At 39.2% G+C, this 25,403-nt stretch overlaps 3 protein-coding genes across 3 annotated transcripts; 2 read left to right on the top strand and 1 right to left on the bottom strand.

Moving 5' to 3' along the window:
* Positions 1-2,889, top strand: LOC146376284 (macrophage-expressed gene 1 protein-like). The gene is made up of 2 exons (XM_084947580.1): positions 1-459; positions 867-2,889. The coding sequence occupies exons 1-2, from the start codon at positions 10-12 to the stop codon at positions 2,535-2,537; spliced, it is 2,121 nt and encodes a 706-aa protein (XP_084803706.1). The 5' UTR covers positions 1-9; the 3' UTR covers positions 2,538-2,889.
* A 2,462-nt stretch (positions 2,890-5,351) lies between these two features.
* On the top strand, positions 5,352-9,494 carry prf1.5 (perforin 1.5). The gene is made up of 5 exons (XM_084946532.1): positions 5,352-5,844; positions 6,078-6,353; positions 6,526-6,797; positions 6,997-7,138; positions 7,258-9,494. Exons 2-5 carry the CDS (start codon positions 6,084-6,086, stop codon positions 8,143-8,145), a joined length of 1,572 nt encoding a protein of 523 aa, XP_084802658.1. The 5' UTR covers positions 5,352-5,844; positions 6,078-6,083; the 3' UTR covers positions 8,146-9,494.
* A 374-nt stretch (positions 9,495-9,868) lies between these two features.
* On the bottom strand, positions 9,869-25,043 carry smarcad1a (SNF2 related chromatin remodeling ATPase with DExD box 1a). Its single transcript, XM_084946531.1, has 23 exons — positions 24,483-25,043; positions 23,749-23,887; positions 23,517-23,643; positions 20,838-20,907; positions 20,469-20,563; positions 20,126-20,227; positions 19,454-19,532; positions 18,654-19,330; positions 18,063-18,259; positions 16,933-17,023; positions 16,541-16,640; positions 16,221-16,280; positions 15,845-15,920; positions 15,563-15,698; positions 15,328-15,459; positions 14,817-14,912; positions 14,354-14,471; positions 14,116-14,231; positions 13,382-13,570; positions 13,165-13,283; positions 12,091-12,273; positions 11,789-11,898; positions 9,869-10,949 (listed from the first exon to the last, which is right to left on the bottom strand). Exons 1-23 carry the CDS (start codon positions 24,586-24,588, stop codon positions 10,888-10,890), a joined length of 3,180 nt encoding a protein of 1,059 aa, XP_084802657.1. The 5' UTR covers positions 24,589-25,043; the 3' UTR covers positions 9,869-10,887.
* Positions 25,044-25,403: the final 360 nt, after the last annotated feature.

The following is a 25,403-nucleotide window of genomic DNA, read 5'->3' as shown; positions in this document are numbered from 1 at the left end:
ACAGTCAGGATGGAAACAGCAGCGACCTTCCTGGTTTTCTCTTTCCTTCATGTCTGCTCTTCAGTACCTGTGAGCCGTCCAACAAACTGGCTCAGACAATGCCGTGCTTCTACCAACCTCTCCATCACAGCACTGGAGGTGCTGCCAGGTGGAGGATGGGACAACCTCCGGAACATGGACATGGGTCGAGTCATGAACCTCAGCTACTTCCAGTGCCAGACCACTGAGGATGGGCTCTACCTCATTCCAGATGAAGTGTTTGTCATCCCTCAAAAAGAGACAGGTGTGGAGACCAGCTCAGAGATCATCAGGTCCTGGCTTGAGCAGAAAAGCTCGACATCTGAAAGCATCAATGCAGACATGTCCTTCCTCAAGCTGCTGAATGGCAAATTTTCTAGTGAGAACAAGAGGATGAAAACCCATCAGGTCAAAGACTCTTCAACCACAGCCAGAGTGCAGGTAAGTTTTTACTGATTTGTGTTTTAAGTGTATAAAATGAAAGAAAAAACAGACACAGCTGAGATTGTAATCTTTCCACATGAAAATATTGTTTCATTTATAAAAATAAATACTACTCTATAATAAATTTCTTAAATTCAGTTAATGCAACAAGTTACTTTACACGTCTATCTAATGCAGTATATATTATAGACACTACAAAACTACTTAAGTTAGCGTGAAGATCCCTCTCAAATAAGAGAATAGCTTAAAAAAGATATTTGAAAGAAATTATTTTAACCACAGTCGAAAGGCAAATGTTATAAAATGATTTTTAACTAGAGCAAAGAAAGAAAAGGAAGCATATATAAATATTAGGAAAACAGCATTGTTAACAGTTAATGATAATATTTTCCTTTCTTTCAAAGGTTCGTAACTTCCTCTACACAGTTAAGGCTTATCCAGGCTTCACTCTGGACACACGATTCGTTCAGCAAGTCAGAGACATCGCAGATGCGATTGAGAACAACCAGACGAAAAATGCAGACTATCTCTCAGAGATGATGGTGCTGGACTATGGGACTCATGTCATCACTACTGTGGATGCTGGGGCGGCTTTGGTGCAGGAGGACTATCTCCGTTCCTCATATGTGTCAGACAGTGAGTCAGAAAGCTCTTCTGTGAAAGCACAGGCTGGATTAAACTTCTTTGATAAACTAAAGTTTGACATTAGCAGTCAAAGTGCCCAACAGAGCTCCTCACTTCAAACATATCAATCCAATATTCAGTACTCCCTCATTCAAAGCCACGGAGGCACAACTTTCTATCCTGGCATCACTCTGCAGAAGTGGCAGGAAAGTACCAGAAACAACCTCGTTGCCATCGATCGCTCAGGATTTCCTCTGCACTATTTCATAAACACCAACACTCTCACTGATCTGCCACACCCTACGATTAGAAAAGTTGCTCTTAAAGTCCGTCAGGCTGTAGAGCGTTACTACAAGATCAATACTCGCCCCGGATGTGTTGATGTCAACTCCAAGAACTTCAACTTCCAGGCTAACATGGATGATAATTCCTGTGAGGGTCCCGCTACAAATCTTAGTTTTGGTGGTGTCTACCAAGAGTGTGTTAAAATCAGCTCAGATGCAGATCGACTTTGTGATGCCCTGGCCCAGAAAAACCCAGATACAGGTGATTTCTCCTGTCGTCCACCTTATTTACCAACTTTACTAAGATCAGAGGTGAGACATGTCACTGAAACAAAGAATGAATGTTATACAAGTAGCTATGATTGTGGGTTTTTGGACATGTCAACTTGTTATGATCATTGGTGTCAGGACAACACCTATGTTCACTCTGCTCGCATCAACACCTACTGGTGCTCCGTAAATGGAAGGGCACCAGAACATTCAGGGTATCTGTTTGGAGGTATTTACAACCCCAATCTCCCAAACCCCCTTACTAAAAGCAAAAGCTGTCCTCCAAACTTTATTCCACTAAAGTTCCTCTCAGATGGTGAGGTGATCTGTATGAGTAATGACTATGAGGCAGGTACCAGATTCTCAGTACCATTCGGAGGTCTCTTCAGCTGTCAGTCAACCAACCCACTGGCAAGGAATCAACGCAGGTGCCCTCCCAAGTTCAGTCAGCACCTTGCTGCAATCAGTGATGGCTGTGAAATCCTCTACTGTGTTCAGTCTGGACTGTTCACAGGTGGGGAGCTGAATCCCATCGATCTGCCTCCGTTCACCAAACCTCCACTTATCAGCATGCAAGCCACCAACACAGTAATGGTGATGACTGAAGGAGAAAACAGCTGGGTGAGAGTGGGCCAGACCAAGAAGTGGAAACTTGCCAAACCAGAAGAAATCAAGGAATTTATTCAAAATCTTCATCCTGAACTTAATCAGATGTCTAGTGGAGAAAAGGCAGGTGTAGCTTTTGGGGTGATGGGTATGATACTGCTGGTGGCCATAGTGGCAGTTTTCTTGGTGAAAAGAAGGAGGAGGATGTCAGGGTTTAGAACTATGAGAGGTTATGAGAAAATACCTGAAGAGGCTGAGATGGATACACAACAAGATGTAATAAGAACGTAATACCTTGATCAACTAGATACAAAGATTATAGTAATGTGACTCTATTGGTTGTTATGCTTCTTACAGCACTGAAAAATGTTAAGAGCTTCTATTTTGGATCAGCCTTTTCAGTTTGTTTTTTTGTGTTTTGTACTCGAGAACTTTATACTATTATACTATAGCTCTGGAAAAATGTTTTGACTCTTTTCAAAGCAAAAAGAAGGTGAAGAGATTTTCAAAGGTTAACAGTAAGCCCAACGGCTCCCCCTTGAGGTCAATATGCACATACCATGTTTTATATTAATTCTATTTTTGCTCCAATAAAAGAATTTTGTGCATGATTTTCACACTGCTTGCAATAAACCATGTATAATTCATAACCGAAGAACGCTTTATTTGTAATTTCACAATGTCTAAATACAAAGTATATCATTATTTTTATATTTAGATGCTGTTTGCATAATGTAGCAGTAACTAAGATCTCTGAGATGCTTTTTTTAAAGTTGACTTAAGTAAGAGCTAGACTGGTTTTTAATTCATTTGAAAGTCTAACTCTAAGCCTTGTCTACAGTAATTGTCAAAAACTAGTTTTACTTGTTATTATCGGTTGTCTCCCTGGCCCTTTATCTGATTTTTCACACTTTTTAATCAGATTAAACACACAGGTAAAATCATTATTGTAGGTGATTTTAACATCCACATAGATCCACAGACATGTTAAAAAAGGCATGCATTGATTCAAAACTGTTTTGGTTTTGTGAAAAAGGGAAAAATTAGTGTTGTTACATTACCGTTCAGTTTGTGGGTTACAACAGAGAATGTTACATTTATTGTTCTTACATGTTATCGGATGGGATCATTTGACCAAACCAAGGGTATTTTGCCTGATAATTATTTGTATCCTAACTTTACTGTATTAAGAGCTAAAACCTCAAAAATGTCTGGAGTAATAAGTTATTTTAAGAAGTGTTTGTGAACTAAAAATCAAGAATGTGAGATACTATTTGTCCATGATTTAGACAGCTGCCGCGTGCTCCTGATGCAGGGAAAAATTTTCTGTTGGGGATACCTACCTTGGCACAAAACCGGGCAACTTCTTTTGGAGGATGCTGTTTCGATTTTGGCAGGGGGAACATGAGCTTTGAGAGCGTCTAAATTCTTCTTGCTGTCCTCCAGCAAGAAGAACTAGCAAATGTGTCTTTCTCATTAACTCAATGGAGGTTTCATTTACTTGCAACTGGACATGTTTTGACAGGTCCTAATGATTTTCATAGGCAAATATTATGCTACAGTTGTATTATATAGTACTCTGTGGTTGAGTGCAGGAGAAGGAGCCAAAAGTCGACACAAGCAAACAGAAACTAGAGTTTAACGAGCCTAATTGGACAAATACCTGGTTCCCATATAGTTTATTCTGTTCATCTGGACGTAGCGTTTTCAGTGGGAGAAATGTTTCATCACTCATCCAAGTGACTTCTTCACCCTCAGCTGACTACCTTATAAACAGTACATTGCACAATGACTGAAACTAGCACTAGCACCTAGCACCACTTTGATCAGTAGTTGTTGATCAATGGTCTTGAGAATTTGCACATTAATGATCAAGGAACTCACCTCACAGCCCATTGTTCATTCAGTGGTGCTAGTTTCATTGTGCAAATGCACTGTTTATAAGGTTGGGGAAACCTGCAGTCAGCTTACATTCATGAATTCTTGAGTCTCAGCTGAATTAGTGACGAAATGTTTGTCCCACTGAAAACGCTACGTCCAGATGAACAAAATCAATCTTTTGGAGTACAAATCTAAAGTATCGCATGTTTTTTGCGTGCACTAGAGCATAGCAGACATTATATGGATCAGTCTTTATTGTATCATTGTATTGATTAATGGTATTTCTCTAACCATGTAGACTCCCTTTAGAAGGCAAACAAGGTTCACAACTCCCACTCCAACCCATTTTTAATCAGTCATTAACATTAGTCAAAGTCAAAGTCAGCTTTATTGTCAAAACATATGTACAGATCATACACAGGAACTCGAAAGTGCAGTGCTCCCACGGACCTCAGTGCTTCACTAAAACAACATGAAAGATAAAAATCTCATGTACACAGCAGTGTCCAACACAATTCAAGTGCTTGTGGGCAAGAGGTCATGTGAATCTGGGACGGGGTAATCAGTGAAGGCTGACATTAAAACAAACACAGGATTATTAGAGAGATCAAGGTCAGATCTTGCTTGTACATTTGCCTCAAATAAAACATTTAATTCAGTTTTACTTTATACTTTGTCATGGTCAGCAAAGAAACAGCCCTCACAAAAGACTTACCTAGATCAGGGTGTGTATGATTTTTTTTTCATGATACATTAAATAAATTTGTGCTAGATCTTTGACCTGATACAAAGCATATTTAACTGGAACTTTATAGTATACCTGCTTTATAGTTTGTATAGTATAAAGTGTAAAGAATAAAATTTTAACACTGAAGGGAACTTACACTAGGAAAACTTGCATAAATCTGTGGCACCACACAAAATATTCTTTATTCAAATATGAACTGAAATGAAATCTCTCTACCTCTTACACTGAATGAAACCTTTTGCATAAAGACATGTTTCTCTCCTTTGTCCTCACTGAGAAAAAAACCACAAACACGCCACCCACATCCAGAAATAGACAGTGGCAAAGCTGAGCTCATGGTTTTGGTAAGGTTATCAGCACACAGACAGGCCAGCTCAGACATTATGTGGACGAAAGATTCAGTCCAGCAGACATACACCCGTGCACTGTACACTCACATGTACAAACATACATAAATACACGCCCATTTCCCACAAAGACTGCTCAGACCACTGTTCATCTTTTCTCTCGTGACTACACAAAATTTCCCTCCCCCACAAATGCACATGCATGTGCACAGACATACAGGGCTGTGAGGGATTTACAGAACTGGGTCTTGAGAATAAAAACAAACCCGCTCATGCTGAGGAAATTGGGAAGGCCTTGGGGTAGAGAGGGAGAGAGACAGAGAGGGAGAGAGCAGCATAGCCAGGCAACTCCCTCCATGTTTTTTTTAAAAGGCAGATGATAGACCAAAGTGTGCACGCAGCAGGCTTCCAGCACAACCTCTCAGCAACGCTAAGGCTCGTCCAACCGTGATTTTATTTCCAGCAGGATCGAGACGTCAGCCTGAGGTTCCATTGTTCACAGCGAGCTGTGCAATCAACGGTGCAAATAAGGAGGGGGACTTAAAATCAAGAGATTTATTTTGGCTGTGGAAAAAATACTGGACAACAACGAAACGTAGAGGACAAAGAAAGCTAGGACAAGGTAAGAATGTATGCCACCAATGTGCACATTCTCAGCTTTAACAAAATATCTGTGGCCTGATTACAGCTTATATATTTAAGAGGATTAGAAGCTCATCTACATTTACATCAATAAAAAAATATATCACATTTTCTTTATTTCAAAGGAAAATAACTCAGTTACAAAAATGTGCTTATACACAGTAACCATTAATATCCACTGACTCCCTTTTTTATCCCTCACTGTACCTTTAGGTAACCATGTGTGCAGGAGGATACCAGCAGAGACACATTTTCCTGTTTATGTTGGCTTTGCCAATTATGCTGGAAGACTGCAGTGTCCAGGCCTGTCGGAGTGGCACAGGGTCCCAGTGTGAGAAGGCTCCTTTTGTACCGGGCCACAATCTGGCTGGAGAAGGCTTTGACGTGGTGCGGATGCGTCGGACAGGAGCATATGTCATCAATGTCAAAGCCCACCTAGCTGACAACCACACCTGTACACTGTGTCCGAACCGCTTCCAAAAAGGAGAGGTGAAAACATGAAACCTACTACTTAACCTTCACACTCTTTATCAGCCTCAAGTTCATTCCTTCACCCTGTTTTTTTCTGTACTTTCCTGCATTTTTCCTCCCCCTCAACTTCCTATATTTTCCTCCACCACCTGCATCCCGCTCCACTTCCTGCCTTTCATCTGCTCCACAGATTCAGAGACTCCCAGCTTCAGTGCTTGACTGGCGTCCCTTCAGCCGCTGCTCTAAGCAGCTTTCCAGTGCACTTCACCACTCTGTGGACTCCCTGCTGCGCAGCTCCAACTCGCTGGTTAACAACAACTGGGATTTGGGTTTGAGCCTTGACAACATTGGAAAGGCAGTTCTGGGAGGAAGCCGCTCAGATTTGGCAAAGTTTGCACGTTCGCAGCACAGTGTGGACAAAGCCACTTTTGCCATTCATGAAATCAGTTGCACCTATTACAGGTAAAGCAACACAGGCTCATCCTTTCAGTTGTATGTGTTACAACTGAAAGGATGACCTCGATTACAATGTCAGAGAAATGTTTACTTTTTGAATTGTTGGACTCAGTGGACTGAGCTGCTTATCGTCCCTCTTACAGAAAAGCAAGGTTCAATTGCTGTTGTTTCATGATTTAACTCCACATGCCTTTTGTTTTTGCAGCTACAGGCTGGCTGATCATCCACCGCTGAGTGCAGAGTTCACAAAGCATCTCAAGAGACTCCCACAGAGTTTAAACACAAGCCAGAACAGAGCCCTATACAGACGTCTAATAGACACTTATGGAACACACTATATACACCAGGTCAGTGAAACTTGTTGGATACACAGGGGTTTAATGCTGCAATATGTAGGCTGTGGAAAGCATTTCTGGTGCAAAATAACGGTGATGTTATAATGCATTCTATTACTGTTTTGTGTTAGGTCCAGCTCGGTGGTAAGGTGAGGCGAATCACTGCCTTCAGAACCTGCCTGGCCACCCTGAAGGGCTTTTCAGAGGCAGAGATCAAAAACTGCCTGAATGTTGAACTCCGTATGGCATTGGGTTTCCTCCCGGCCAATGTATCTTTCTCCAACAGGTGTGACAGCCTCTTTAAAGGCAACATGAGCATGGGCTTTTACCAAGGCTTCATGACCCATAAGATTGAGGTTACTGGAGGAGAGAGGTACTTCCCTGACATCCTCTACCAGCAGGACCCATCTGAAGCCTACCACAGCTGGATGAACAGCCTTCATGACAACCCTGATGTGGTTTCTTATGCCATCTTCCCTCTGCATCACTTGGTGGAGGATTCACAAATCAGCGCTAATCTGATAAGGACTGTCTCAGAGTACATAAAAGAGAACCAGCTGAAGGAAGACCAACTTGGTTTCAAGAACTGCTCACCGACTCCCAACCTGGACCATAACTGCTGCCCTTTAAGGGCTGGTAGAGGAACTCTCCAACTGGAGATTCACAGAGCTGCAGGCCTGAGGGCAGACACCTTTACAAAAACAGATGCCTATGTGAAGATCTTCTACAATGGCATATATGAAGAGACTGACACGGTGATGGATGACAATGACCCGATATGGAATGCCACCTATGACTTTGGCTCAGTGGAACTGGGTCAGGAGTTGAGGTTTGAAGTCTGGGATAGGGACGTGCTTTACAATGATATTGCAGGGAGGTGTATTGTGTTTCCAGAGCGAGGAATTCATTCCTTAAGCTGTCAGCTGCGCAAAGGAGTTCTCTATTTTACCTACAGAATCAACTGTGATGCTCACTTGACAGGATATAGGTGTGGACGATACTCCCCCAATGCTGAGTAGATTAGGTATGGATTTACAGTAGTGCAAAAGTCTGTACCTCATTTCTTTTTTTCTCCATATTTTGCTATGAAAACAGGAAATAGGTGCAGCAACAAACATTACAAGATCAACATTTATTAAAAAAAAAATCCAAGACAAAATAAGGGTTTGTACATTTGTAATGAGCTTAAAAGTCAATATTTGGTATGACCACCTGTAGTCTTCAACACAGACTGAATTCTGTTAGACAAGCTTTCTTGTCATTTTTTTTAAGTAGCCTTCAGAAGTAGATCTCCAGGCTTCTTGAAGGACATTCCAATGCTGTACTTTGTATGTTGGCTGCTTTTTGCTTTGTTCTCTGTCAAGATGATCCCCAGACTGCTTCAATAATGCTGACGTCCAGATTCTGATCTATGACTGAGCGTTTGTGTGTTTGTGTGGCCATTCAGATGATTCCCAAAACCACTAGTTCCAATGCAGCCCCAAACCAAGTCAGTCTCCACCATGTCTTACAATGGCTGTGGCTGTTAAGACCTGTTGCTCTTAATTTTCAGTTCAGTTCTTGTGTAATTGGTCATGCCCCAGCCTTTTATCTTTCCCTTACTTGAACAGCTCCTCGACAGCCATTTTTCTCTTAAGACCATTTCTGATGATGCTTCAGTGACTGGTCGATGGATAAACTGGAAAAGCAGATTTCTCTCTCAGATACCATCTATGGTCTTTGACTTATTTAAGTCCTCCTATTTTTAAGGACACGCTGAACACCATGCTGAAATATGTCAAGTTTTAACCGTTTTTAACTTAAAACTGTTTCTTTGCCGAGCTATCTGTGCATAGACAGTACTGGAATAGGTGCTTTTTATTATGCTTGAATAAGCCATGGGTCAGTGTTGCATGGTACAAGGTACAAGGACTGGACTTTAAATGAGTGACCAAATAAAAACAAAGACACTTTAAAAATTACAATAAACTCTTGGAAACAAAAAGGAATTAGATATGGCTCAAGACTTTTGCACAGTACTCTATATAATCATCTGGGGGTTCTGTTTTCCAAGACATTAAGTCCTTCTTGTGATTTGCCTATATGACAGAACAACTTGGTAAAATGTGCACCAAAATGTTTGCTGACCTTCAGCGGTGTTCCAATTTGATGGGGTATTTGAGCACATTTTTACAGGAACAAATTTTTCCTAATTTTTTAATCTGACATGAATGCATTCTAATGATATACAGATATAATGAATGATAAAGTGTGCAATTGTACATTATATTGTATTGATACATTTTGATAGCCTACTTGTTGTTAGTCTTCTATATACATGTCAGCAGCATTTTTGTATAAACCAAAATTAAAAAAACAATTGAATCAAGACATTACCAGTTTCATTTTTAAGTACCCTTGACTTTTCTTAAGCCTGTTGGAACTGTCTACATCAGCAATACGCACTTATACAAACAATTATTTTCTGAAAAAATATCAGACCTCCCAATTTCAGTTTATTAATAATTTCTTATATTATTGGTCTGTAATTATTTTGGCACGCTTTCATTAGATTAATCAAAGAATCTTTTACTGTTTCCCCAAATGAAAAATTGGAAATGTAATTATAGTTCAGCAATGTATACTACTACAGACCGTTACCAACTCTGGCCTTTGGGAGGATCTTTGTAATCTCTGATAATAATAGTTAAAAAATTGTCATTGGCTCCCTCTACTGGTGCATTGTTATAGACACCACACAAACAATTATTCCAATATTTATTATTCAGTTTTAACAAGAAACTAAAAAAACAAACAAACAAACAAACAAACAAACATACAAATGACTTAGTAAAAGCTTTTACAGTAACACTTTTACAATAACAACACATTATCTACTTATACAGTACACGAATGCGGCAGCTGCTTCCTTAAATAGAAAAGTCTTCTCTCGGCACGATAATTAAAGGAGTAGAAACAGCTATGAAAGAAATTCAAGCACCATAGGTTTTTTCTTACATACCAGGATAATTAAAATATCCTTATGCTTGATGCAGTCTGCCTTTCCTAAATATGTAATTAGAAGATGACAACAGGATGAAATGTAAGACATTACACTTAACACTGACAGAGTCCATATGCATGTGATGCAGCCACAAATTTTAAATCAGAAATGGTAGAGGAATTTAATGTGAACAACATTTTCAGTATACTTGCTATTTGAACTGTATTTCTCTGAACACTGTATGGAACGACGGGTGAAAATATATCCACCATTCTCCATGCTCGAACCTTTTTCTTTAAGTCCTAGATTTTAAAATATTTCCTGTATCAAAGTTTAGCAAGTAAGCATCTGAATGGGAGCAGTGCAACACTGCATATGTTTAAACTTAAACGACACTTTAATTCTGTGAGACCAGTGTGATAGTGTACTTTAAATACCTTTTTATTACTAAAGATTTAAAAATCACACTCTTTCAAGTTTTTACTGCTTGGTACACTTACAAAATGCAGAGGCTAAAATGCAGTTTATACTGGTCTTGTAGTCAAAGTGAGAGCAAAAACTGTGCGTATGTAAAAACTGTTTTAGGCACAGCTGCCATGTCACACTGTAAATCTGATCTATCGGATTTCAGTGTTTGCATGGCAGTTTATGGTTTACAGCAGTTCTCAAGTACAGACACAATGGTGTTAGCTCAGTCAGAATACTCAAGTCTTCCCGAAATCTCAGGAGACTCCATACAAATGCATTTGTACAGTTTCAAGTTTCACATGTTTGTGTATCACAGTCCCAGTGAGGCTTTGATCAAAGATGCCATATCCTCAGGTATGGTCCCCTCAACACCTAAAGGACAAATCATTTGTTAGCATTATTTTTGCATTATCCTAACCAACTTAGCTAACCCTATTCCAGTTAACAAAAGGCAGGGTACACACTGCAAAAAATATCTACATTTTCCTGTGATTATTTTCTCAATCCTCATTATTGTTTGCACTTCACCTGCCTAATAATGTTAATCAATTTCCCACATTTTCCACAATAGAATCAGGTTAATCCAATAACTGCTCCTGGAATTCATGCACTTTCCAAACAGAAAACCCCCCAAAAACTTGGCCCAGTTTTAAAGTCAGCTGGAGTTTTAACAGAAATCAAAAGCAAATATTTACAGATGTAGACACTGCAGTCAGAGGCTTGCAACCTTTATCTGACAAAAATATGTCGTACACATAAGCTAAAGATAGCAGCTGTGGTGTTTAAAAATGTCACTCAAAGACAGAAAGAAGCAAAATAGAGTATCGATTCGGGTGCTCACACAGAGAAAGAGAAGTGTCAGATGGCCAGACAGTATTACTTGCTAAAATAAAAATTCAAAGTGTCTGCTTGCAGAGCACAGATGTGAGTGAGGGGCAATAATCTCTCTGACAAATTTGGTACTCGTACAAAATTTGCAGGAGTTTATTGTGAAAGCAGCTGACCATGTTTAAAAGAACAGAAGCACACTTTGGGCCTTAAAGCCCAGAACTTCTTAATGAAATCCTCACTACTGTTTTTTTTATGTTTTGAGTATTTTTTTCATGTTTATTTTAAAAACCGAAACAAATGCATTTATCTAATTGAATTTATCTACTAGAGAAACCTTCGGTGAAAATAGGTACAGCACATATCTTTAAATATCTCCTTACTTTGTTCAGATGAGATCATGTCCTGCTCCAGCTTTAGTTTCTTGTTGCCCAGTTGCAGGATGCAGTCCTCTATAGTGTCCTTACTGATCAGCTTAATCACCTGTACAGTTCTGATACACAGAAGTAGATCCATCACTACACACTGCATGTGTGCAACCATACTAACCACAGAATTTCCTCCCAACAGAACCTGCATTGATATTGCAAAACGCTTTTCTGCCCAGTAACTGACATGATAAGGCACAATCACAAGACATTGTTGGGTAAAATATATCTAGGATCGTACACAGATTCCATCTAACCTGGTCTGGCCCACACGGTGACACCTGTCCTCTGCTTGTTTGTCATTGTAGGGATTGCAGTCGATGTCATGTAGAATCACAACGTTAGCTGAGGTCAGGTTTATGCCGAGGCCGCCAGCACGGGTTGACAGCAGGAACACAAATATGTCAGGGTCTGTGTTGAACTCATCAATCAACACAATCCTGAAGGAGAAAGAAAACCATTTAACAGCTACAGGTGGGTACAAACTGAATTGAACAGACATTGCTTCCATTTCCCTCAATTTGACACATTTTTACCTGATGCAACAGCTAGAATAACAGATGTGCTAAACTTTTGAAACAGCTTAAACTTTAACAAACACTTCTGCAGGATTTAAGGTGCTTTTACTGTAATGTAATATCTGATGTTGTTGAAGTTCCAGTCAAAGTGTCTGTACAGACATTCACATGTGCACAACGTGACCTTTTAGATATTACATTTAAATCACGTTACAATTTTATTCTACTGGTTTGCAGAACATAGAATAACTAGAATCTAAGGAGCTTGGGAAAAAAAGTGACTGGACTTCTTGAAAGAAAAGAAGTTTAAAGAAGTCTAGTCGCTTTTCTTTCCATGCTCCTTAGATAAGCATGACCTATATCAGCGGTCTCCAACCTTTTTTGCGCCACGGACCGGTTTATGCCCGACAATATTTTCACGGACCGGCCTTTAAGGTGTCGCGGATAAATACAACAAAATAAAACTAGTACCGGTACCGAAAAAAAGAAAATTTATTCATAACACACGTGAAAAGACCCAGGAAAACCGAGTTAACGATCAAAACGATAACAAAATAACGCTGAAAACCGATAAAAACCCTGAAAACCATACATTTCACACCTGAGCCTCAACTCTCGCGGCCCGGTATCAAACGACTCACGGACCGGTACCGGTCCGAGGCCCGGGGGTTGGGGACCGCTGACCTATATGACTGAGAACCGCAAGAATGAAGTCCAATAAATACTTTTAAAGGAAAAGATTTAGACCTAATAACATCAAATGCTTGATGCCTTGTTAGCTACAATGATCTTATTTCAATATTTGAAACCCACCTGTCCGCTATGGGTGTGGATCCATCCAGTCTGATGTAACGATGCATAAGATGTTTCAGCAGCACTTCCACAATATCAAGCATCATGGTGAACTGACTGAATAATACCACTCGGTCCCCCTGTATGACGACAGGAAAGTTGTGCTGTAAAAAATCTTAAACCTGTGCTCCAAAAATCAAAAACGCAGAACGAAATGGTTCGGTATATTTCTATCTACCTTCTCTTTAAGTGAGGCCAGCAGCTTTGTAAGGTGGTGGAATTTTCCAGAGTCAAGCAGGAGATCATTTTCAAGCTGGTAGGAGCTGATAGTGGAGTACTGCTGGCACAGACGATTCAGCTCAAAATCTGACATCACCTCCATGTCCTCCTGTATCAGAACAGGATCTGCATCATAGTGTGTTGGCTCCTGAGGAGAGAGAAAAAGAGACGACCCAAAATGTATGAAAATGTACTAAATCAAAGTCCAGCATTCAGCTAGTCAACAGCGTACCAGGATCCAAAAAAATGATGATGGCAAAGAAATCTAAATGTTTGGTGTTGTGAGCCAAATCTGCAAGCTAAATATCACAACTTGAAGACGTTTCTGGATAACAGAATGAAAAACCAGAATGTCAATAACTTCACGATTCAAAGGTTGTTGTAATGTGTGAAGCAGAGAAAGTGATGTTTTCATGTCATTGGTTGTATTGAACTAATGACTAATGAGAATCAAATTTCCTTGAAAACCACCAAAAGTGACATTGAACTTGAACACTATTAGCAAAGACTTACTAGGTGATCACTGTGTGCAACTTTCACAAAAACAAGGAGTCTCCAGAACATAGTAGTGATTCTTCGGAAATGTGGACGGCGGGCTCACTGTCTTAGCATGAGCTAATCGATAATTCAGCCAACAAGACAAATGAAACACAATAAAGAACACAAACAGTGGTTGTCGGGGAGTATCCTCACCTTGAGCATAAGCTTGCTCATGGCTTTTAGTTTTTCAGTGGTGTAGTACTGTCTATGAAGCAGAGGGTGGTTGGCCATCTTCCTCAGCTGCATCATCACATTACACAACTCTCGCTCTGAAGAGAAGATGCACGTCAGGAATTATTAATCAAACATTGTTCTATATTACTGTAAAATAGTATCCCGAGTTATACTAAAGAGCTCTAATTCCACCCAGTTCATTTAATGTGGGGCTTACTTTCGCCATTCGTGGTGGATTTGAGCTTTTGAAAGAGGTTCTGGTATAGACCCCGCTGTTTCTCACTCATTGAGCAGAACTCCACCGTCTCTTCCTTTGCTGGAAGCTGCTGAAGGACCTTGGGGGGGGGGGGGAAGGAGCACCATTAGTTAATTAGTACATATAATCCCTGTAAATGTGTATGATTAAAACTACTGTTTGTTAGTTTTTCCTGGAAGCTTATCTTTTAGCCAAATAGTCATTTAAATAATATCAACTCCAGACAAGAAGGATTTTCATAGAAAGTGTATGAATATTTATTTAATTCTAACTCAATTATGACTTGAAGTTCATTACTATTAAGAGTTTCACACAACTTGGGCAAAAAAAAACTAAAGCTGTAATGCAGGCTTTCATTCCAAATACTTGAAATTCTCATAATACTTGTACAGTACAAATGTGCAACTTTCTCAGATTAACTGACCTCGCTCTTGATCCGTCGGAGGATGAAAGGTTTCATGATGAGTTTGGCCTGAGAAATACGATCCCTCTCAAAACGACTCTGCTCTTCATGTGATTTCTAACATGCAATGTAACAAGCAATTTGAGTCAGATAGGAGACAGAACAACAGAACACGCTACTACTAAACAGATTTTGCATGTTCTTCTTGCACTGTTTTAACCTGTGAAACAGAAGATCATGACATTTGTCTGTAATTAAAGTGAAAACCAGGGGACACTGAATAATCAGTTAATTTCAGAGGCTCAAGTGTATTTTCAAACCCTGTTCCTTGATGCAGCACCTGTTTTGGTATTTGAGCTGTTTTAATCACTCAAATTCTTATTTAATAAGAGAAGACACGACCGACTACAGTTTAACATAAGAAGAAAGAGAAAGGAGTTGCATTTTCTTGTAATTCTGGAGTTATTTAGTGCTTAAAAAGTACAAAAAACCCCACTTCTGTCAAAACAAAATTGACTTGACAGACACTTACCATAGAAAACATTTTTGAGAGCTGGGTAGTGGAGCTGGAGAACATAGATGGCATGATGAAGTTCAGAAGAGACATCAGCTCTAAGAGGTTGTTCTGTAACGGAGTTCCTGTCAGCAGCAAGCGATGCTCTGCCTACAGGGAACCAGACAGAAACCGAACCCCGTTAGGCGCAACAAAGAAAAACCACAGTGGTGTTAAAAAAAACAAAAAAAAGACTACACAGAGGTCAGCTTACATTAATAGCCATAAGATGCCGATAGCGCAAAGAGTTCATGTTCTTCAGCATGTGGCCTTCATCAAAAATGGCATATATCAGCCGCAGCTTACGAAACAGGCTGCGGTCGCTGTCGTTTCCTATTGCCAAGTTATAACTGTAAAGAAACAAACAAATGAAATAAAAGCAAAGGTATGAGTGAAAAGTTTCTATCGTTTCCTCCAGGAGCTCATACTTGACTGCACTAATTCGATCTCCTGGTAGCATGTTTGCTAAAATGATGAGTGATCTGTGTTTGCTTACGTGGTCACAATGACATTGAAGTCAACATCTCCATTCAGGATGTCATGTTTGAGGTAGCGACGATCTTCTATAGATCCTATACAGAATAAAGGAACACAAACACAATGCTTTGTTTACAAACTGAGGAAATTAGATTTTTAAGCAAGGTCAGATACAAACATTCTGAAGCAAAAATCAAATGCACAATTTAAAAAAAACTTTTTTAATTGTGCAAGTGCACACAGCAGACATGTGACATCCAGCTAAACTTCTAACAATCACCACAGATTATGCATATTTACATGTGAACAACATGCTCCACAGAACACAAATCCTCGAGTTCCTAAAACTGTTTCAGTTAATTTTCCTAGCAACACTTAATTAACTAGAACCTTACCATAATAGACGAGAACTTTGAGATCTGGACACCAGAGTTTCATCTCTCTGACCCAATTATCTACAAGACAGATTGAAAACAACACAGGTCAGAAATTGTCATTTCTTTAGGTTTTATATAAATAAAAAGATTTAGATGGAAATATTGAAGTTTGTACCATAAATGTTAATGAAGATAAAAATCTGTATGTATATTGTTCTGTTTCAATTTTCAAGTTATAATTTCAATAAAGTATCTATCTATGTGGACTATTATTCAAGCTGAAAGATTACACGGTATAAAGTGAAGTGGCAAAGCGCGTGACATGTGGAGTTCATTACCCAGTGTAGAAGAAGGCACAGTGATGAGGTGAGGCCCTTCAATACCATTCTGGTACAGCTGAGCTAGAAATGCTATAGCCTGGATAGTTTTCCCTAAACCCTGCAGGTTGGACAGTGAAAGAGACAAAGCGATACAATCAGACATGAGACACAAACAGTAGCAACAGTGTTCAAACACTTATGTTTGAACACTGTTGTTTCTCAACAATATTAAGAACAAAATGTTGACCAACTGCACAAATCAGTGCTCTCTTGCCATTTTTAGGCTAAAACAACACATTTGCTTTAATTCAGTATCCATATTTATACTTTTTGGGAAGAAAAAAAACAAACTTATACAAACTTATGTCGGATTTAACATTTAACAACAGGTCCCAAGCTTATTGCCTCACCATTTCATCAGCGAGGATACCGCTCAATTTGTGTTCATGAAGAAGCAGCAGCCACTTTAGCCCAATTAGCTGATAGGGTTTCAGCTGGAACCTGAAGAACAACAATAATTACAGACTGAGAAAAAGAACTGGGTCTGTCTTTTTTTTCCAAACACACCCTGACTCACTCATTAAGTCGTAATGCATAATTTATGGAAAAATGATGAAAAGCTGTTATAACAGCAGTTAAGGCCAAGTTCATTCTGAGGTCACAAATCACCTCAGTCTTCCTACATTGGTTCCTACACTGTTTGCAAATTCTGCACTTTCCTTCCAACATCGGAGAGTTAAGTTAAAGATCGTTCAGCTTTCACTCAGTAGCAAAAACATTCAGACATTTCTTTCTAATACTCGCTTGTTTTTTGTATCACATTTGCTTGTCTTATACATTGAAATGACAACAGAAAGCCTCCTTTATCAAGTTACAAAATATTTTTTAAAGTTCTGTAAAGACATTTTTAACAATCTTGCTCATAATAAAGAACTGATTTTTTTAACGCAATTTAAATTTTTTGGTTACAAATTATTGAAACAATCGACAGTTTGCACAAATGTCTTGAACTGACCCTCGTCTTTTTATATTTTCCTAGGAAAATGGGAATAGAGATACATTCAATAATTGTGCAAACAAAAACCCATTAAAAAATATAGCATGAAAAGTACAAACAGTGACTGCAGTGGAGACATTTATTTTTTTTAAACACTGTTTCACTTCAGCTCTTTATATGTTGTAACTTCATTCTTCCCCATGGCTGATAGATGAACCAATAACAGTACATGGAAGAGCGGCCCACAGACCGGCTGTACCACATATTTTTGACACTTGCCTCAATTTGACAACAGACACTCTCTGCAGATAGTCTGAAGCTTCCCACAACAGCCCACACGCTACCACCACTGAACTATTATTTCCCCATTAGTCTTTAACACAGCCTGAACTCTGAGATAGTTTTCTTTTAATTTCTAGAAGTACGTTTCTGAATATTTACTTTGAACCCCTGCATTAGAATCTGATGTTGGTCATACTACACAAAAACTTAAGAAATTTAAGATGGTTCACAAACTGTTTTCAAGAATTACACTGTACTCACTGGGTGTTGAGCACTCTGGGCTGTTTCATGGTTCTTGTCCCTTTCTCCATCACTTGAGTGACTTGTTTGACCATTTTTGATGAAATCGTCTCACATTTGCACATCAGCCCCAGGACAACCTTCCTCTCCTTGAGGACGACTCTGCAGCCCACCAGCAAGTCTTCTGAAAGTCCATTGTTCTTATTGAGAACATCAACCTGGAGGAGAAAAACATCAAACAACAATTAACATGACAAATAAATCTGACTAAATATAGAGAGGAGTCATTACTACTCTATTTGTACACATCCTGATAAATCTTGGTTATCCATCTTTGCATATTTACCCTCTGATGATAGAAGTGTTGAGAAAAAGAAAACTATTGTGATAAAACTATTGTGCTGAACAGAGCATGTTATCTGCAGAACAAGCCAATACAGCATAAACAAAAGGTTGCATTCAGTCAGATGATTATAGACTGTGAATACAGCCCTTTGTTTTTATACCTCTTCGGACAAAAACTCTATCAAACTGTTTTATTTAACATAAATAATCTGCTGGAAATCTATTTGTGGTTTCATGCTTCTTGTTTAGAAACACATGGCCTCTTACCAAGCTTTTCCAGCTTTTAAAGGGTCTCAGTTCCACAATTTTCTGTGCCTTTTTAATGGAGCACCCAGACATTAGTGACAGTTCGTCTAGTGATGCATCCTGGAAGAATGCAAGAATCTCCTTCTTCACTTCTGTCATGCCTACTTTAGAGTCCAGCTCATCATCTGAATCCTCAAACTCGCTGCTTACTGTGTCTTCATAGTCGTTTTCGCCCTCTGAACTGACATGTTCATCTGAGGCATGCGCCTTCCTCTTTCTCTCTGCCGCCTGCTTCTTAGCTATGCTGGTTCCACTGGCAAATCTGGACAAAGTCTGGGCAGCAGATGAAGAGGAAGAGGGCTTCAGCGAGGAAGAGGTAGTAGTTTTGTTGGCAGAGGATGATGAAGCCGCTGGACCAGATTTTCTTACAATCCAAGAAGACAGAGTGGCACTTTTCTCTTTGGAGTCTTCGTTGTCTTCCAAGTCAGAATCATCTTCACTGTCCTTTGTATTTTCAGAATCATCTGTACTGTCATCCTCCGTTTCACTGACATGGTCTTCAAACTCCTCATAATCTTGCCTCTTTTCACCATTTTTCTGGTCTTTTTGGTGCCTCAGCTTTCTCTTTGACTTGTCTTTCTTCTTTGATTTGCTGGATACCTTTCCTTCTGACCCATGCGAGCTGAAACTTGTATTATCTAATATCAGAAAACAAACGGAGGTTTCAGAACCAGTTAAGCACTTCAACATTAAATTGAAAGTACATATAAACTGCTTGTTAAACAGTGAAAATATTCAGATGACAGCTGTTGTGTTTGCACCTGTGTCTGAGAACATCTGTAGAACCTGCAGAGCATCTTCAAAATTCCAGTCATGTTCCTGCAGCACCATCCTCAGCTCCTACAACACACAGACTACAGATCAGCCCTCAAACTAACACAAAACATTGTTTCAGAAACAGCTGTAATTTTGACCGACTTCCTTTTCTTACTATTTTGTGTCGATGTAATTTGCTTTGAACTCATCAGTAAGTGTTCAACTACATCTTCTCCACCTTTATACGGTGCTTAATACATTTATTAGGGGATGAAAACAAACATTTTAGAAATCTTGTTTTAAACAAAAACTTTCACTTAAAGACATTGTACATACTGGTGGATTGACCATTGTAGAAGGCAGCTGTGGTAAAAACCATACACTTGGTCATGGTCTAATAAATTTGTCAAGCAAGTTTACTTGTTGGCCTTCTAGGACTGTGGCATGTAAAAAAAGAAAGCAGAGCCAATGAGAGAAGGGGAATTCCCAGGGTGGAATTGAACCAGGACACTACAGCAAGGGTTGCCTTCTCACCAGCCGAACTAAAGTGGCACATTGACACATTTACGTTTTACTGCAGTGTTGCAGGCCATTTTATACAGTTTTTATAACATATTTTTTTACATCAGTGGAAATGTTAATTGTGACATTGTGAATTTAAGACGTCTCTCACTCACCTCCTTGTCCTGGTCAGGAAATTTCTTCTGCAGTCTTCTGACCATAGAGTCCTGCTTCTCCCAGCTTGGCTCTTTGTCCTCATTTTCTTCCTCATCAGAGGCCTGTCCGTTAAAAAATGCAATAAAATTACCATTTTAATTTACAAAAAACCAAAACAAAGCAGGAAATGTGAGTCAGTTCTTGTAAACCACGCTTTTGTTCTGTTTAAAAGAAAATTAAAGTATTCTCAGTGTTCTGTGCACACTGTTTTCATGCTGTATCATGACTGAAGTCACCATTAGTGTCGCAAAGATGCACAATTCTTCCCATTTTAAACCATTAAGACACAGTTAGAAGGCTTACCGCTGATGGTTTTGTCTTCTTGCTAGGTTGAATCTCAACACTGTCTTTAGAGCTGCTGCTTCCATCCTGCTTTCTCTTCCTGCTTTGACTCGGGCCTGAGAGGACAAAACAGACAGTGTTCCTAATAAATCTAACTAATTAAGAAACAGATCTATCTACTTTAATCACTTTAAGAGGATGTTATTTTTACAATAACATGCTCATATATTTGGAATAATTATTTTTCACACCTAATAATTGCTTCTTTTTTTTTTTTTTACTCTTACTTACTCTCTATAAGTTTAGATTTGGTATATTCTTTGTAGAACTAAAGATTTCCCTTTAAGTTATAAAATAAACCTCAATATGAAAAGTAAAATAAATACTTACCTTCTTTATCACCATATTTTAAAAGGCAAGCAGCTACAGCCCCATCCAGTGTGCTTGTACTTTCAACAATCTGAAAGGAAAACCGAAGGGATCATGTCTAATGAACAGTGACTACATTTGAAGTGGCTAATATATAAATACAGTTTTCAATCACCATTATAAATATTACATTTGGGAAGTGTGCTGAAATTGAATTAAAAACAAAAAAACAAAACAAAAAAAAACAAAAAAACAAAACAAAACAAAAAAAAACACACAGGCAGCAGGCTGGTTCTGATTTTTAAACACTAAATAATTTCTAAAGCATACATAAAAAATATAGAACTTATTTTAGGTATTCTCTATGAAGAAGTTATATTCAATGCTAGCAGTTTACAGGCCACACACAAATTTAACTAAAGTAAATGAACATGGGTTAAAGAAAATCAATTGTAAACATTAGTGAGCTGATTATTTACCGAGCAAAGAATTAGCTAAAAAAATGTAGCCTGAAATGGACAGACCATTGAGCTCTTATTAGCACAAAAAAACCCCAAAAAAAACATTCACCCCTAATGTTTTATACTTGGAAACTGGCATTAATGCATAAAGATACTAGGGCTTCCACAAACGATTATTTTGATAGTCGACTAGTCACCGATTAATTTTGCGATTAGTCGACTAATCAGATCATGCATCCATTGGACGTAAAACGTACAACTTATTGACTATGTGCACGTTAGCATATGCTACTTCCGGTGCGGAAACTCCTGTGGGGAGCTTTGTTTCCGGTGTCCTATTCGCACCTGGTTTACGGTCCAAAACAAGTTAAGCAAATGAATGAATCAAGCGGCGATTTACATTTCTATAGACGCTTCAGAGCAAAAGAGAAAAGGGATTCAAATGTTATATTTCTCAGCTGTCCCTCGTTTATCGCGGGTGTTATGTTCTAAAAATAACCAGCGATAGGTGAAATCAAGTAGCCAATTTTATTTTTTGACGGTGCAAAACGTTTCGTGGACATCGTGGACATACAGTACTGCACTTCAGAGTCACACTGCTAGCGATCGATGCAGCGATTGTGTACTGTACAGGAGAGACGTCACGGAGGAGATCGTCTGCAGCGATCAGGACGCAGGACACAAGGTGACGTAAAAAAAAAATAAGCATGCAAACTTGCACTAAAAAATCTGCGAAACAGCGAGGTGAAAGGTGAACCGTGTTATAGTGAGGGACCGCTGTAATTTTTAAGGTAAGTCACAACATACCCTTCGTAAATACTAATGTATAGAAACCGTTACCAACAATCATTCATTTTTGTGTGGCTTTTTTCACGGTTTGTTAACATGCTGTGTATGTGTGTACTTGACTAGCTGATCTTGACATAACGGGGAAACATCTGGTTTGACTATTCTTCACCTGTAGTTTGAATGCTGAACATTTGCCTGTTTAAATCATAAGACCAGTCACTATACAGAGATGTGCTTCTGAATGTGGACGATGTGTCTTCTGCTGCAGTAATGCAGTTCTGCTTGTGTTGAGTGATGTAAACAACTGATCGATCTAAACTCCTTAAATGTCAAAATTGATCATTAGATTTTTTATGACACAACAGTGGTGAGTGTTCCCACCTTCTGCTCTTTGTAACTTAACGCGATCTTTCCGTTTTGGATATGATTTTGGAGTATATCTTCGCAGTAGCGATTGACCGCAAAGTTAAGCTACCGGAAATGTACAACCCCACATCCGGTCTCAAACCAGGAAGTTAGCATTTTCTCGTGCACAGGGTCAATTGAACCAGCATGCATCTGCTCTTATATAACTATCATTAGCTTACAGCTTTAAGTGTTTAAAGTATGTGCTAACTAAAAATAAAGACAAGATGGTAGTTTATTAAATTTTAATGAAATTTGCAAATTGTTTCGGTGAAGTTTAATAAACTCCTTGCTATCTAAAATATAACGGGACACCGGAGTATATTCTCGAGCATCTCACACTTCTGATAATCAGTTGTCTTCTTGACATTTATTCAGCTGTGTAAAAACTAACTTTAATCTCAGCCAAACCGATTTACTCAGGAACAAATAAAATACTAAAAAAAAGTCAAACAATAACATTTTTAAGTTATCTAAGTGACTTATATATGTTTAACCTGAGTAGCGAAAGACGGCGGTGGGTTTGAAAACGATTTGCCGGGAGTCCGGTGTTCTCACGGGCTCTAGTGAGCCTTGTCCCCGGCTAGCTATCGAGCTAGTGGGTAACAGACGTCTCCGAAAACGTCGGAGCGCTTTTAAAAATATGTGGTGTCTTGATAAACTGAGCAGATATTTGAGGTTTACACAGCTACATTCTTGTCTGAACATATGTTAAATGTTTATTTTGTGACCCAGAAAGAATAATAGGAGTAATATTAAAACTAACTAGCTGCCGCCATTGTTGGAAACTGAGCTGGGTTGCGCTATGAATTCTGGGACAGAGCTACTTCTTCTTCTTCACGGTTTAACGGCAGCTGGTATCCTTGTACATGCAGTGCTGCCATCTTCTGTTTCAGTCCGTTATTACACTCTTAAATCCTACTACTTATTCCTGCGTCTGTTGTGATCTTACAAAGCTTCAAACGACGATCAGCCGTCGACGATTTTGATAGTCGACGTAATCGTGGCAGCCCTAAAAGATACAAAACCTTTTATTGAAACTCACCTCCAGCGCATCCAGTCTTGTCAGCTCAGGAAACATCTCCATTAGTCTGTTCAATTTGTCATCCAATTCATTGTCCTCGTCCGTATCATCCAGCAATACAATTTGGGATGCTTTACCAGCAGGCTTGCTATAAAAGAAAGATAACAACTCTAAAATATGCAGTGGATCAGTGAATGAATGCATACATTTGGGGGGAAAAAAATAATTACTAGTTATTTTAGCATATACACACTTGGAGTTTTTTGTTAATGACATCTTGGTTTTTGGTTCAGAAATGACTTCATCCTCCTCTAAATCAACAGTAAAGACTTCCTCAAAAACAACTCCTCGGGCGACGGATTTTGGTGGGGCTTTGACAGGCTTTGTCTGGGCTGGGGAAAAAAAAGACAGCAGAAACATGTTGGTAGATGTTTTCCTAACAGCAGACAAAGAGATTTCATTCGATATATTAAAATTAATGTTTGCAGGAAAAATACCAGTGAAGAAGACCAGTGATACTACAAATTGTATGACACCTGTCTGCTTTTACGTTTTTCTTGGCAAAACATGGAACATAACCACATGCATGGAACTACTTGAAGTTAAAGAAGGTGGATATGAAAAGGACCAAATCCTGTAATTATGGTTGACTTGTGAACCCTGGTACACAAGACATCATCATAATACTGAGCTTAGTGTTTGTATGCTGCTAAAAGATGAAGATTAGACTGACATCATCTCAAATCTCTAATAGGATTTCTGAAATGGCTTAACATTGTTGTCTTTTATGCTGTACGTGTAATATTTGATTGTGTAAATGGCCAGCTATAGATTGAAAGCATTATTTCTAAATATCTACCTTAATACTGCTGCGGGGGAAAGCCATGCTGAGCTGTTAAAGTGATACAGGTAATGCTAACAATAGCATTTCAACACATCTAGCTATCAGCAATGCAGAGCTAGCCTTTACATGTAGCTGCTGGTTACCTGGTTTGTTCTCCTTTTCAGACTCTGGACTTTTTGACCCGTTAACCTGGTCCTTGCTGCATGCCCTCCCGTCAAAACGGAACCGGTCTAAATTGAAGAGACTCATTTTACCAGGTCCTTTATGTGCCTGACAGCGGCACTTCTTTGTCTCTTCCTACTCAGCCGTATTTTTTTCCTGTTCAGCCGTATGAAGCACAACGTGATGCACGATGTGACAGCTCGCTAACTAGCACCAGATATTAGCATAGAGGGTAAGAAAGCTGTGTCACTGCTCCGTTTTTAACGGCATTAGCTTAAAATTGATCGGTAATGTCACACGGGTTTTGTAACAAAGAAAGCTGTTAAACTCCCGAGTTATGTATGCTGCATCCCGACTATACCCGGTTTCCCGCGAACTCCCTCGGCCCTGGAGGAATCCGAGCCGGCACAGCTCATTGGTAAGAGGAAGAAGTGGGCGGAAACTCATCGGTAAGTCAAGATGGTACTCTGTAGCATACTTCCGCTTTCGCTCACATTGAGTTTTACAGGGCTAATGGTAGTGTAATGAGTGTCAGCGTCTCATCGCGAATATAAATACATATGAATGCATCCGTGAGGTATCACAGCGTTTTCCTTTCCACTAGTGGGCAGAAGAGAAGGAGGTTCATTATTTTCACGGCAGTGTTGACGTCGCTTATGAAATCACTGGTGTATAAAATTACACACCCGGTAGCACTTGTGGGTAACCATATCATTTGAATGTATGGATCATTAACTGCAATATGCACTTTGTTTTAAATTGTCTGTGTATGAGCTAATTACAAAGATACAGACATGTCTTTCTAAATTGTAATTACTATGCAATTTACAGGTACTAGCCAAGTCCATGAAATGTGTTTAGAATGGGGTCGTCGGGGTGTACAGAGCGTTGAAAATGAGCAA

Source organism: Perissodus microlepis, chromosome 12 (assembly GCF_051167445.1).
Source record: "Perissodus microlepis isolate ML-2025 ecotype Zambia chromosome 12, ASM5116744v1, whole genome shotgun sequence".
NCBI lineage: Eukaryota > Metazoa > Chordata > Actinopteri > Cichliformes > Cichlidae > Perissodus > Perissodus microlepis.
The sequence above is the reverse complement of the archived record's forward strand: the minus strand, read 5'-3'. Positions and strand labels throughout refer to the sequence as shown.